Below are 15098 nucleotides of genomic sequence, written 5' to 3'. Positions count from 1 at the left end.
GTACACTTCAATTAATCTACTATAGCAAAGTTGTAGCGACACACTACCCCGCGGTTATTTTTTTTTAATGTCTTAATAACTGCAGAGCGTACGATATTGCCTCGTTTTTATACACACCAACACTTTTTTCATAATATTCATGGTCAATATAATATATAATTTGGAATAGAGTCGGAGCGCCATTAAGCTATTGCCGTATATTATATGCTTTTGACCCATCTCTCATTTCCACACACACAGACGAATGCATTCCGTGACTATCCGAGTATCATCCACCTTAATCCTTATCTGCTACTATAGCTATGGGTACCTAACCTAACCTAACCTAACCTATAAGAGGACAGTCAATGTCCACACCATTACACCAACGTACATGTAAATATGGGTGTAAATTATTGCGTGAAATAATTAACTTATAATAATTTATAGTAGGTAACCTACCTAGTCTAATTAATATTTTGAACATTTTGATAGGTATATGATATTTTACTTTTGACGTGTCAGTTATGAATTTTTATGAAGAAGTAATTGAATCATTTGATGATTGTTTTCCCTGTATCTGTGTATATAATATTATTGTCCTGTTTTCGTCTATGATTTGTTACATTTTGCTGATAATAATGACATACCTATACGCGTTTAATTCCTTGTTCCTTGCAAGCCATTCATTCTCTTCGTCAAATGCCATGAGTCCCGTAATACTATCAGCAGACCGAATCCCTACTCATTTTTTTTTAAACATATATTTTATAAGATATATATATAATGTATATATTTTCAAATAATGTTTTCCATATAGGTTGTATAAAAATATTATGTTAATTCGACGATAGGCAACAATAAAAACCACAAAAACAATTTACTATAGAAAGCTTTCTCTATTATTACACACGTAACTTAGCAATTGACATGGAATTCATGAACAAAGTTTATTGGCGTAGAAATGTAATAATATAATTTAGTATCGAAAATGTATTTACGTCCAATGTCCAATATAATACGCACAATCAATGTTAACTTATGTCGTACATTTCTTAAAAAACTATAATTTATAATTTGCAATTTGCAATTTAAAAACAATTGGTGGAGAATGTATGCGACTATCGGTTAGTTTACAACATACCTAATAATGGATAGATGGAAAATAAAAAATAGATTTTTAATACAGTTATTATTTATTATAGTAATGCAATGACACACTTCTTATTCATTTAAATTTATTTTAATCTCAGATAACTCTCACATATTATAATATAATATGTGTTCTACAGTCTACACATATATTATGATATTATTATATATTATTATTTAATATTATACTGTTTTTTTTTTTTAATCATGTTGGTTATCTGTAATATCAAATAACTTATAAAACTCTATATTATTCCAGTTGACTTTACAAATTTTTCTATCGTATGTTCTTGTTGGATCAATCATTGCCATTTGCCTTATGTTTTACCTATAATAGATAGCCTAACCTAACCTAACCTATAATAGATATTATCTTCATTGGATTCAAATATTTATATATAATATAACATACAGTAACAATTTTATAAGCTTGAGTCTGATATATACCTATAGGGATTTTAAATAAATTATTTTGTTAACATATAATAATTTAGATTTTCAGGTCTGTATTACTTTAATATCATATATAGGTACATAATGTATAATAATAATATGTACTAAATAAAATAAACACTTAGTTTATAATATATAATATGTATATGCATTTTATTGAATTTCACTGAAATACGTGTACATTTGAGTACCAAATAAGTGTACAACATTTAACTTTAATATTGAGAATATCTAATATTTTATTAAAGTCTAATAAATTACGTACCTACGGAAAACGGGTACTTAGCATGTTCGCAGAGTTTAATTTTGCACACTTATCTCTACAAATAGTTTTCTAAATAGATTTATACACATCTGTGACATGCATGAGTTTGGTTTAGATAAATTGCTCTTATGAAACTTATATTATACAGATGTATTCCTGTTTAGTGAACTTTGGAAAAGCATGTTTGTGTTTCTTTGTTTTGTCAAATTGTAGTTAAAAGAATTACATTAAGTCATCGAGATTAATATTATTAGAGTTGTACACATTTGTAAAATACCTAACCGTAAATTGTTTATGATTTTTTTTTTCAAAATATTGTTTTAGATATTTTTTCATTTCATTACAGTTAATTATAATTTTATTGAGACTGCAAATTCATCATTAACTTTTTCAGACATTAATCGTTTTAATTTCTGAAAAAGGAGTATTCATTTACATTTATAAAACATATTACTATTGGTTATTCTTAAATAATAAAACGTAAATAATCGAGTGAAATATAAGGGACACCAGTGTGACCTTCTGTTATAGGTATTCGAAGTTGGAAACTTACTCACCGTCACACACAAGTATCGACGTCATACGGTAGATACCATTCCCAGTTCATCCACAATTATCCCACGACAACTTGTACCCACCCCGGATGCTTTCTACCTGACACATTTGTCCCCTACTCTCAGTAGTTTTTCCTGACCGTTCATATTTTATTGTTAAACATATATTATTTCCTTTTCCTCGTTTTTAACATTTTATTGTTTTTATTTTTTTTTTTTATTGATCAAGTAATTACTTACAACCCGGCATCTAAGGCCATTAGTTACAGTTAAGGTGGCACAAAAGTTAATTACAATGGGTATGGATTATGTAATCATTTTTTGAAAAAAAAAAAAGTAAAAGTAAAGGAAATGTACCTATATATAATTTTTAAATTGCGTTGTATAAGTTGGTTGATTTTAGGAAGTCTATCATCTTGAAATTGTCTTCGGTTTCTGGTCCTAGTGCGGAGTCGAGTGACGTGTCGATTCCAATCATTTGTCTGTCTTGTTCATACTTGAGGCATTCGGTTATTATGTGTTTCACTGTCAGCCTTACACCACAAACTTCACATATGGGAGCTTCTTCCTTAGCCATTAGGTATTCGTGGGTTAATCTCGTATGTCCGATACGCATACGGTTTAGTATTGTTTCTTCTTTCCTTTTTAGAGAGCTGTTAGTCCATCGGATGGTGGAATTTTATTGTTTAGTGTCATCTAATATATTTACATAAATATTTAATCGACGTTTATTTTGGTCATATTATTATTATTATTTATTCATGATTTTGTTTTTTTTTCTAAACGCAATAATTAAATGTTACTGTATACATTTTATAATACCTCATGCAAGTGCAATTTTTTTTTGTTTTCATGACGTGTATTTTTTTTATTCTGGAACCTGGCCCCTGGGCCCAGCTGTTCAATTCCCTTCCCGGTGGCTCTCCTCTGCTGCTATCAATGAATGCGACGTGTTTTGCGACATCGTTGTGGTTAGGTATTCTCTTGATATAGCTATTTTCCCTCGTCTAAAGGTGATTTAGCGATACTGCAGACACTATTATCTTACAGACGTCACTCGGAGTTACAAATGATTTTGCAAACATTCTATCATGTTGAATTTAATTTCGTATATCTAGTTAGATAATTCTAACCTGGTACAGTGACCATGTGGATGTTGCGTAAAAGAGTTGACAGTTGTAAATAGTTGTCTTTCATTTTGTGATGATCTGTTAATATCAAGCATGAATCTAAATAGACCGTCGCTGTTACTGCTGCTTTTTCCACCGCCACCTTCAGTTGAATTTAAGTTTCTCACTTGAGCTCAGTTTTCATAGGTATTTTATATAGTATTTCATATGCCTATTTTCGTCGCGTTAACCAAGATTATGGCCTGACATAAGTGCACTAAGTGTTCATCATAAATACCACTGTCTTGGTGGGGGACATCTTCAAATGTCTATTTAACATCTAGTCAGAGACTGTCTCCAGTTATAGAATCTTAGAAATGTTCCGCTGTGTATCCCGTTTGAATCATTAAACGTCATTCACAAATGTGACCTGGGTGACACATTATATCCCTGTTATGCTGCCTCTTTGAACCAAGCACAGATCCCTGAGTCACGTGGTCTGCATACATTAAATTACTGTTGTAAAGATACTATATAGTAATAGGAAGTTTATGTGATATTCTAGGATTTATTTTATCCAAAGCCCTGCTTCTTCTATTTATTCTTATGACACCGAATTGAACACATCGATAACTTCTACCGAGGCAGTTGCACACAGCTATCTTTAGTGCAGTGACCTGGTTGGTATCTGGTATATAAACTTTGTGACATTTTCAATCGTATTAACCATAGATTCGCCTGTTTGAAATCCAATTGGAAATGTAATAGTCCAATATGATCTTCTATAAAAGTCATAATTATTTTTATAAATTATTTCAAATATTCATTCCTGTATTTGTGAGGAATATTGGCATGTACAATGTCATCGCAACTCCGCATACAATTTGTGTAAATTTAATTTTATTGATAACATAAATAAAATACGATAATTGTTGATATGTTTTTTGATAGCTGTGATAATAACTTATTGTTTATAGGCTTAATTGTTTAGACAATTTTTAGTGTCCGTTAATTTATAGCAATTATTTATACATAAATATTATTCTTGAATTATTCGAAATTTTGAAAAATGGGCTGTATAGAAGTTAAAAAACATTTGAATGATAATTTATATTTAAATAAAATTGTGTAGCACTTTACTAGTACAGTGCGGATTACTAACGTATAATATTTCATATCCATTAGAGTTGCTTTTAAATGTAATGTAGTGGAGAGCAACCGTCTCTTAAAACCTTCTGGAAATTGAAATTTTACTATGCATGTAGCTTCTGAGTATCAACAACTATAATAAGTCTTTTAAATTTTGTAATGACTATATTTAAATTAAAATGTAAATCATATATTATTATTATATATCTATATAAATATTGTGTAGTCACGGTAGCTTCAGCTTTGGATCCCATGTACCCATTGTCCCATTCCACATAACATGTGCAAGATTACTCCGATGGAATGGATCTTTGAATTCAGTTTCAATGATAGTATTATTGTTTATTGTTTATTGTCAAAATATCTAATGGATGAATGGGTTGCTGTAGAAACATTGATGTCGTGGTTGAAAATCGTCTTGTATGAAATATATAAAACTCGATACAATTTGTGTGTTTATTATATTTTTTTGTCACGCCTGCACCGAAAGTTTAGTTTTCGATAGCGGTTGAAGCGTTGGAATGCGTTCTTTTTCCGTCCAGTGGGCGGTAAAGTGGGAATCCCTAAAAGTGCCGGGTGGTAAAGTGGAAATCCCCAAAAGTGCTGGGTGCACATATCACACGCGTATCCCCTGCACAACCAGTCACTGAAATCTATACCACGGTCTTAACAAAACATATACTTTTGGTTACATCTTATATTCATATTATAACCTTCATGCGTGAGGCTTAAAATAAATAAAACGAAGTCGTTTCTTTCACGAAATATTGTTGTCGTAGAATTATGGACTACCTACTGTTGTTGCATTACCTTTGAGGTGATCGATGAATGCAGAGACCTGACTAAAAATAGTATGTGTGGCTCGTGCGGGAAGGCAATTTCAGTCGCGGGTGAAATGCGGCTGCGACTGAAATAGCTCACTTCCCGGTTGCCACACAATATACTATTTTATACTTATATTTTTGACACAACGCATACATCTTTGTTATACATCACAATATTATTGATGCATCACCTATATAATATATAAATGTGGAATGGGACCGTCATGGGACTTTGGAGCTCTTGTCCATTTAGACTTGTAACATACAGTGATCTTCGGTAATGTATAAGTCTCCGAAACTTTTAAAAATAAGGGTTCTTTTGTCTCCGGTAGGAATAAAAAAAATATAGGTCGTTTTAAATAAAAATCAATATTCTGTTTTTATAAAATCCACAAGCTGGATGATTTCGCGTTGGATAACTGTTTTTAGATATCAAACCTAGTGGTTATACATATTTTATTATCATTTAGAACTTAGAACCCATAGAGTATAGATTGTAGATTTGTTTTTTTAGTGAACAAATTTAATCAATGATATCAAGAATGATTTAAGAGCACACAATGTATTATATTAATATAATAGTCAGTATCGTTAATTGTAATTATATACATATTATGTTTTGCATGACCATCTGAATTTTCGTTTTTTTTTTTTAATTCTGAGTGGAGCGATGACTGTATTAATTTTACAATGATGTGTGTTTTTCTTTTTTTGTGTGTCTCTACTGTGTACAGATATTATAGGTACCTATAGAACAATTAATTATTATTCGAATTTAAACTTTGAGTGTGGTTTCGGATTGCAAAATTGATTTGATTGCGACTTTTAAAAGGTCAAAATCTCTCAGTATTTTTAAAAAATAATCAGGAATTACAAAAATAAAAATAATAAAAATTTGAACGAACAGCGTGTATGAATGGTGTTTCTACATTATTCTACGCTTATCTATATTTTAAATACTTCAAAAGTGTAATTATGAATTCCGTTCGTTACTTCGTTCCACATTGAATTGCAAGTCTTAAAATTTAGCCATAGCTGTTGTAGATACCGATGTATTTGTCAATTAAATTGAACGGGTCTTTGGTCTAGCAAATCAAACACACCGAGATTACTCACAACTCATTTCATCGATCCCAAAATTATAATTAATCAGTAACTAAACAAAGAGGGTTTCTATACAAGTTCTCATAAAAGTGTACCTTACCCTATTTCATTAATACATGTTTCCACAAAATGAGATATTTATCGATTCTACGTTTCAATTAAAACAATTTCTAAATAATTAAAAGCTGTTTGATGCATTAAGTTTATTTAAAAACTATAAAATATATAAAAATTGTTAATGGTATATTTTAATATAAATACTGAATCACGGAAAAGAAAGCCCAAAAAAATAAACACATTGCGGAAAAAAAGCCCACAGAAATAAAGCCTACCTATGAATAAAAAAATCCACCAAAAAAAAATATAGATATATATACGAACACTACAAATTCTGATTGCACCATTCTACTTAACTCGTTGGAATATATAGATTCCCGAAAAAAATTCCTAAAAATCGAGCTAAACTGCATCACTTTAATATCTTATTTATACAATATAGCAATAGTGATAATTGTTTATTACGAAGTATTTAATATTATCTTAGTTACAGCTACCATAGAGGATTTGAGTTTTTAGTTGTTGTTTCTATAAAATATATTATATTAGTACAATATTTATAGTACCTTTAAATATAATTATAATATAATATTTATATAATTAAATAAAGACATGAATATTGAATATAGATAACCAGTTTAAAAAAAAAAGTCAATTGGGGGATACAACGCCCGAATCCCTCCTCACCCCGAAATTACACCACTGGTACTGTAGGTACTATAATATATTTATAACTACCTAATGACCCAATAAAATGAAATTTTATTTTTTTGGGATTTTTTTCCGTTAGATTTTTTTCTGGGCTTTTTTACCACCTACCATAATTACTAAATATCTACATTAAATAAAATTTAAAACATTTTGTGTTTTAAAAATAATAGGCTAGAAATAATTTGTTCCGGTGTCGGAATGCTGAGTGTATCGGATACGTACGTATTATCTGGAGTTTGTTAAATGTATTATATAATCAATGGTACCTATTACCAAACGAGTAAATATTTTTAAGGGATTTCGAGCATTCTGGTACCTCCTTATCTTTCATGTCGATTACCCGAGATAAGCCAATAACCATCGAACAAACGAAAAGTTTGTTCAGCTTAAAGTGCGTATAATGCATGGAACGATAACATACAACTTTATTTTTATGTGCGTTAGATTTTTTTTTTTCATTAGAATTGTGTTTTAATATGTATCTATAGGTTCTGTGATGGCCAAAATAAAATATTATTGCTGATCAACTTCAATTTTTTTTTATTGAACCAATAATTATGAAAATTCGTAATGTATTTAAATAAAGTTGTTTGGAAAAAGCGTATAGGCACTTATTTAAAAAAGATGAATTATTCAATCAATCGGTGCTACACAACCATACGAACTATATTCAACCACCACCATCCAAAGGCAAATTATAAGCTCAAATTTAAACATAGAGTAGTCGATGATCAGTATATATACTAGTAAAATTATTATTGTAGGCACCTATATAAGAAAATATCTCTATTCAAACACCATTGAGTTCCTATACTCATATATTAATTTTAAAGGATACAGTCCACTTTTTTTGCTCTTATTAGTAAATTTATTGTTGATAGTTAATACCAATGCAAGTCCAAATAACTAATATTCATACAATAATTAACGAATATTATACAATACCAACAATGAAAACTAACGTACGATTATATGAATTAGAAACTCAACACTTAAAAAAAAATACAATTCTTTGGTCGTGTTTAAAAACATTAGATATGACATTCACAAACCTTTGTTTTAAGCTAGAGTGGCCATATTAAATTATAGAAACCCGGGATACCAAAGTTCTCTCTATATTTATATCAGCTGTAACCTAAATTTTTAGGGAAATCCGGGACGAATACCCACCCTGTATTAAGCTATTGTAGGCACGCTTAATGTCATAATTCATTAATTGTGGATTTTCGTTGGTTTTTCGGTGTTGAAATATAAAACATTTACACACACATATTATATAATTGATAACCATTTAAGTAAGTACACATAACTAGACAGTGGTTTATTGTATGATCCTCATTATTGTACCTAATTAGCGGTCTTGCACCTGGTTTTACCGCAATTTTCTATTGCACAAGCAATACATTGTCGTGCCACTAAGGATGATATTATTATTATTTCGGCGTATATATAATCGTCGTGAGGTAGATGGATAAGAGGCACATGAAAGTTTCTCCATTAGTTTTAATTACATTTTATGTGTTACCCTGGAATGCACCGGCTAGAGAATATTAAATATTCTTTTAGAGATAATAATATGTACACCGGCGGCATACGTGTTAATCATCTAAAAACAACGAGGACGATGTTGCATAGGTAACTGTTTATTTTCCCGAGATATAACTACTGTCGGGTAGACCGGAGCCGCCCCCGTCCTATAAAGGGCCACCGTGAAGTGCATATAACGATTATAACCGCAATAGACATATTATGTGTTTTTCGTACTAAATGAATTGAATCATTATTATATGTAGATAATTAACAAATATTATAAGCATACTATCTCAGTGTGAACGCCTTGGTGCATATATTAATTTAAATTATGCGCGCGTATTATATATTTATTACCCGTATAAAATACGTAATATATTAGAATAATTTAAAATACCGAAATTCAAAAAATTAAAAATATATCATCAACCCGTTACAGAGAGTAGTACTTTTTTTTCGGATGATTTTTATTCCAAGCTAATAGAATTGCACATCATCAACACGAACGTGGCCGGCGAAAACAGCTGTTAGTGAAAAGTGATTCGCCTTTATAGAACCATACACCACAGTATGACAATATTATTTGTTCCGACTACGTCTTACATAATATTGTGTAGGCATCTAAATTGTTTGGTAAAAAAAATAACACTTGGCAAAACAATAATTGTTGAGCTGTGCTTAATATTAATTTATAGGATTTAATAAAAATAATTTTCATAAAACATTGTATAATGTGCCTAGTCTATGTTTATAAGTAGGTATTATAATATTACTGAGAACTGCGAATTTGATCGACTAGGGACCTGTATAATCTGCCTTTGAAGTTGTTCTAACTTTAAATCTATCCTTTTATATAAAAATTATACTGTAACCGACTTATTATGAAGTTGTTATGACCTAAAGTGCTTTACCATGTTTTATATATTTTCTTAAATCACATTGTCTATATTATTTAAACCAGATAAAAAATAAAAAATGACTTAAAAACTTTTTATTCAAAATATATTCTATTGTTTTATGGAATATAAACTTATTATCTATTTGAATTCATGTTTTGTTCTAATACAGGTTCTAAGACGTTTATTATGCTATTATTCTACTTTGAATACAATATTAGTAATCAGGTATACATAATTCTACAGTAGATATTTGTTCAAAATGTATAAATGAAAATCATATAAAATAATCATACACATATGTGTGCAAAATCTAGTTACATATCTATCACATAACAGTCGCACTGTGAAGTGAGAAGTTTATCATTTTTTCTCAGTGACCACTCAGTGACAACTCACAGACGCTTAACGCCCGGTTTTGTGAAGTTCATCTATGTGATGTCTCAAAAAGTATATAGAAGTACCATCACAATGTAACTACTATGTGATATCTATGTTAAGTGTTAGGGAATGCATTTTTATAATTCAAATGCTTATTGCAGATGTCACATTGATATCTCATTATGTGCAATTAGTCATCTATGGAACGTTACACCACTTAAATTACTATTAATAATTCAGTGAAAAAATTCAAAAAGTACGTTCGGATTTTGTACGATTTTATTGTACAAATGACCACAATTTATTTCCGCCGATCCGGGAATCGATCTTGCTATCCTAACCTACCTAGCCACAAGCCTAACCTACCGGGACACTACTGAGTTAATGACTATAGTCGAACCTCGTCTATTTAAATTGTTTCAAATTGCAATGATAATTTGTGCATTTCATATTATAGGTACCAGCTCTAAAATCAACAGTTGTGAGTTACATTCCCTTCAGTGGTATACGCAGTACGTAGGAGTTTTAAATTTGAAGTGGGAGAATAAAATTAGGTTTTAAATAACTAAGTGAACATACTATATTATATGATATATGAATGCACCTTGCTTATAAGACTAATAAAATCAATAATCATAAATTATTGATAATGTATTAGGTAGGTAGGTGAAATAGATGAAATGACACACAAAATTAGTATTATGCTTGGCCTCTCACAATGCTTACACCGTACTACCGTAGTAGGTACTCTTAAACCAATATAATATACTCTTGATGTAAGTACCTCGTATCTATGGCTTATAAAAGCAGAGTAAAGTACGGCCACATACACTACTAGATATTATACGTATAACATTGAATTTAATGTAGAAAATTTAAATAAACATTATTTAAAACAAATAATACCTTTATTAAATCTTAAAAACAATATATCAATATAAATTATTTAGATATTGAAATATATAATATGATGAACAAAGAATACAAAATAAATTCAATAGTACCTAAATATCATATTATACAAGTTATTACAGTTTATTGTTTAATGTTTATTATATAAAATATACATTAAATTAAAATATAGGTAATAACATTATGTAGTATGCAACAATGCCATAGCTATTGACTTATTATTACTAATTGGAAAAGAAAAACACTTGTACTTTATTGATTCTATATCAATTGATATTAAAGGAGGTTTTGGGATTATATCATGTATATAGTACATTTTAATTATATCTGATGAAATAGGATTTTGAAACATAGGAAATATGTTATATTTGATTGCTTCAATTTTAATTATACCGTTTGAGAATTGAATGATATTTATTACTTTTACTATGCCATGGTCTTTTATGTAAACAAAATTATCTTTTAAATTTGTTGAATTTAGTACATAGTTGTTTAAGATAATTTCTTTATAGTAAGTTTCATCAATTGATCTATTAACTAGAGGGTCATAATTTATTTCATTTTTTAGAATTGGATAGTTGGGTGCAATTGTGGAAGTATCAATATCAATGTGTTCCATTATACGATTATAGGTGTCTTCTAGTGGAAACCTAGCATTTTTACAACTCTTTTTTAAAAACTGTAAATAGTTTTCATATTTAAATGCAGAAAATGTATCTAAACTCCCATGCATCATAACAAAATCAGCAACATGAATTAAGCCATGTACATTGTAGCTTACATATTCTTCTCCATAATGTGTAGAATATTCACTAACAAAACGTTCAATTAACATTTTAGCAACATTGTTATAGGTATAGCATGTTTTAGGAGAAATTAACAGTCTGATTGCGCAACTTAATATCATAAAATGTTTGTACAGACTGTTTTTCAATCTTCCTTTTAGAACTATTGGCCCTGTGTAAATGAGAAAAGTTCTAAACTCAGTAGCTTTCCAATATTCGTGTATATTTTATGATATTATATAATTATACGTCATGTATGATATAATATGTAATGTTAATTTTTCTAATATTATTTAAACTATTAATAGTTTTTCGATAAAAACCCGGTGGATTCATAAATATCACATTATATTAAAATTATATATATATATGTATGTATATATATATTATATATACACTGAGTTAGAATTTCACATATTAAAAGTCGTTGTAACTTCTTTGTGAAGTTACATATTCATATTATAATTAACTATTGATACCAATTAATAACTTCTACCAAACTATACTTATTGTATTCACATATACCAATTGTTGTGCGACGTAATATAGATATCGCAATATAATAATTTTTTCTCTAAATCTATATGATGGCACATAGATGTTACGGTGTGATGTCACTTTTGAGAACAAAAACAGACATCACATAGATTTCATTATCATCTTATTGCACGTAGGGATAATCCTAGTGTTTAATTTCATAAAATAACTATTTCGTGGTTTATATGTACCTATTCAAAGTGTTATTTACTGATATTGATCTTTATATTTATCGTTCAAAATGTTGTTGAACTAGTAGTACCTAGTTAAGCTATCTTGAGAGTAACATAAAAGTAATTTAAACGATTGAGAATTTTCCGAGTGTGGTCAATGTTAAATTTGAGTATGATTGAATTATGTAGTAGTTACCTATAATTGTATTGTGAGTGATGTACATCATTGAACATCAAAATGAATCACGATTCGTTCTTTACTATAATAAAACAGGATTGAGTGAAACAGTATTAGCATATTATACACTTTATTGTCAAAATCTTACAGCACCTGAACAACTTGAGTTTATTTTAACACTATACATTTTTATACAGAACATAAGATACTTGTACTTAGATTGATCAATTATTTAATTCTACTTAATTTTACCATAATATAGAGTCGATCATAAAACACATAATATTATATACCTATATATTTTAGATTCTGAACAGATTCGTGAATCATAAATTCGTATTGGTTTTAAATTCATCACATTTCGGAACAGTAAAAATGCTTCAATCTTCAACTTTGAGAGTAGTTTTTGCTATCTTATCTAGTTGGTGCTTTGGAATTACAGTTTTTTTTTTAATATAACCAAGAAAAAGAGCTACGCAAAAACAAAAACCAAATTTCATTAAAATTGATTTTGTTTTCTTTTGTTGTAGTTAAGAAATTAGTAACTTTAAGAACGTGCATTTTTAGAAAATATTTATATTAACATTCACTAGTCTCGAATATAATTTTGAAATATTTTGTATATTTTGCATTATTCATTTGACATTACCATCATACTTGTTTTTCAATGTATGTACGACACAATTTTTTATTGTGATTAAAAATGCTTGAAAGTACAGTGGCAATTTTTTTATTAGTCTTTAAAATAAAATAATTTGGGAAATTGGATATTTAAAAAAAAAATAACGATTATAATTATTATTTTATGTTTCAAAAAATATTATTTTCAGGGACTAGGAAACTTTATGCCATTACGATATTTCGTTTAATTTCATGGCATTTATTCCTCCAGTGGTACGTCGAGATTAATTATTAGTTGAAGTCAGCTAGTACCTAATATTACATGATATATTATTTTAGTATTATACATTTATATTATAATATATGCGATTTATGGTTGGCATGAATTAGTTCATAAAACAACAACACAATACTTATAAGAAAAATAAATTACTTATAGCAATATAAATGTATAGTATAATATCCTTAGAAATATGGTGGTCTGTCAGATGTTTGTCCATTACAGTAACTTACTTTATGAAGAGGTAATGACGCTCTACACCTATTTTATAGCATATCGATTTTCCAGGTTTTCTCTTAGTTGACATGCTGTTATTAGTAATAATAGGCATTCAAAACCATTTTTAAATCTCCAATTTATTATAATACTTAGCACATAGATATTTATCACAGAGATAAATAACAAAGACATTATTATGATGATCGAGCTACCATTATTTTAATATTCATCCAATATAATTAATAATTATTGGTTTTTTTTTTAATATTTCAGATTCCGTACGTTATCACGCTGCTATCAAATTAGTGAACATATCGGCTATTGTAAATGAAAACCTCAATGAACATTTACAACTTAAAATTTTAAAATATGTAAGTAATAATACAATATTATACAATTCTTACATATGCGTACCTTGCAATTATATCGTATTAACAATTTGGGATTTAATCGGTATAATATGCGCAAACAAATATAATACGCTATTGTGTTGCTACAAAAGCGAGATTTGACCGGAATTTAATGCGATTCATACATAGGTAGGTAACTCATAACATCATAAGCGATTACGATTGATCGTACCTATTTGTTGAATTATTCAATTCAATTCAACTGTAATAATTTTAGTAGAATGCGTTGTAAATATGTTTTGTGACCACCTCGCATGCTCTTACATTGAAAAGTGAAATGCTCTGTGGTGTCTATTTACAATTCGTACCCGCAGTTCACACTGCACATCGTACATTATGTACAATGAACAATGATATAGAGACAAAAAAAAATAAAAGCAAAAAGGACGATGAATCTTAAGGATTCTATAAAACAAAAGGGAAGTTCATTAAGCATTTGAAATTTGGATCTGTTTTAAAGCTGCGAACCAAAATGTAATTAAATCGGAAAAAGCGAGAGGGACGCCTTGAAGCGAAAGCCGCTCCTTAATTACCAACGCTGGTTATTCGGAAAGCGTACCGTCGTTTTTGTTGCCTTCGACAATGTAATATTTACTAAAATTGGATATAAAATAAAACGTATTTATTTCAAGTTCAAATGGGACAATCTTGAAAATATATCATTGTCAGTTTGGTCATTTTTATTGTAAAGACAACTAATAGAGATAATGATTATTTGCGTTGTAAAAAATCATTATTACATATTATTTCGATTCATTGATTAATTGAAATACTTATCCATAATTGGTATTAACTACCTGTAATTAATTTCGGATACAA

The 15098-nt window shown here is 29.1% G+C and overlaps 1 protein-coding gene across 2 annotated transcripts in view; it reads left to right on the top strand.

The window, feature by feature from the left end:
* Positions 1 to 15098, top strand: part of LOC132952870 (uncharacterized) — a 237206-nt gene that overhangs the window by 134549 nt on the left and 87559 nt on the right. For both annotated transcript variants that reach the window (XM_061025345.1, XM_061025346.1), the window contains exon 7: positions 14143 to 14240. In XM_061025345.1, coding sequence (XP_060881328.1) covers positions 14143 to 14240 — 98 coding nt within the window. The remainder of the gene's footprint in view (positions 1 to 14142; positions 14241 to 15098) is intronic.

This window comes from Metopolophium dirhodum, chromosome 9 (assembly GCF_019925205.1).
Source record: "Metopolophium dirhodum isolate CAU chromosome 9, ASM1992520v1, whole genome shotgun sequence".
NCBI classification, from domain to species: domain Eukaryota; kingdom Metazoa; phylum Arthropoda; class Insecta; order Hemiptera; family Aphididae; genus Metopolophium; species Metopolophium dirhodum.
Note: the sequence above shows the minus strand (reverse complement) of the source record. Positions and strands in the feature narration are given on the sequence as shown.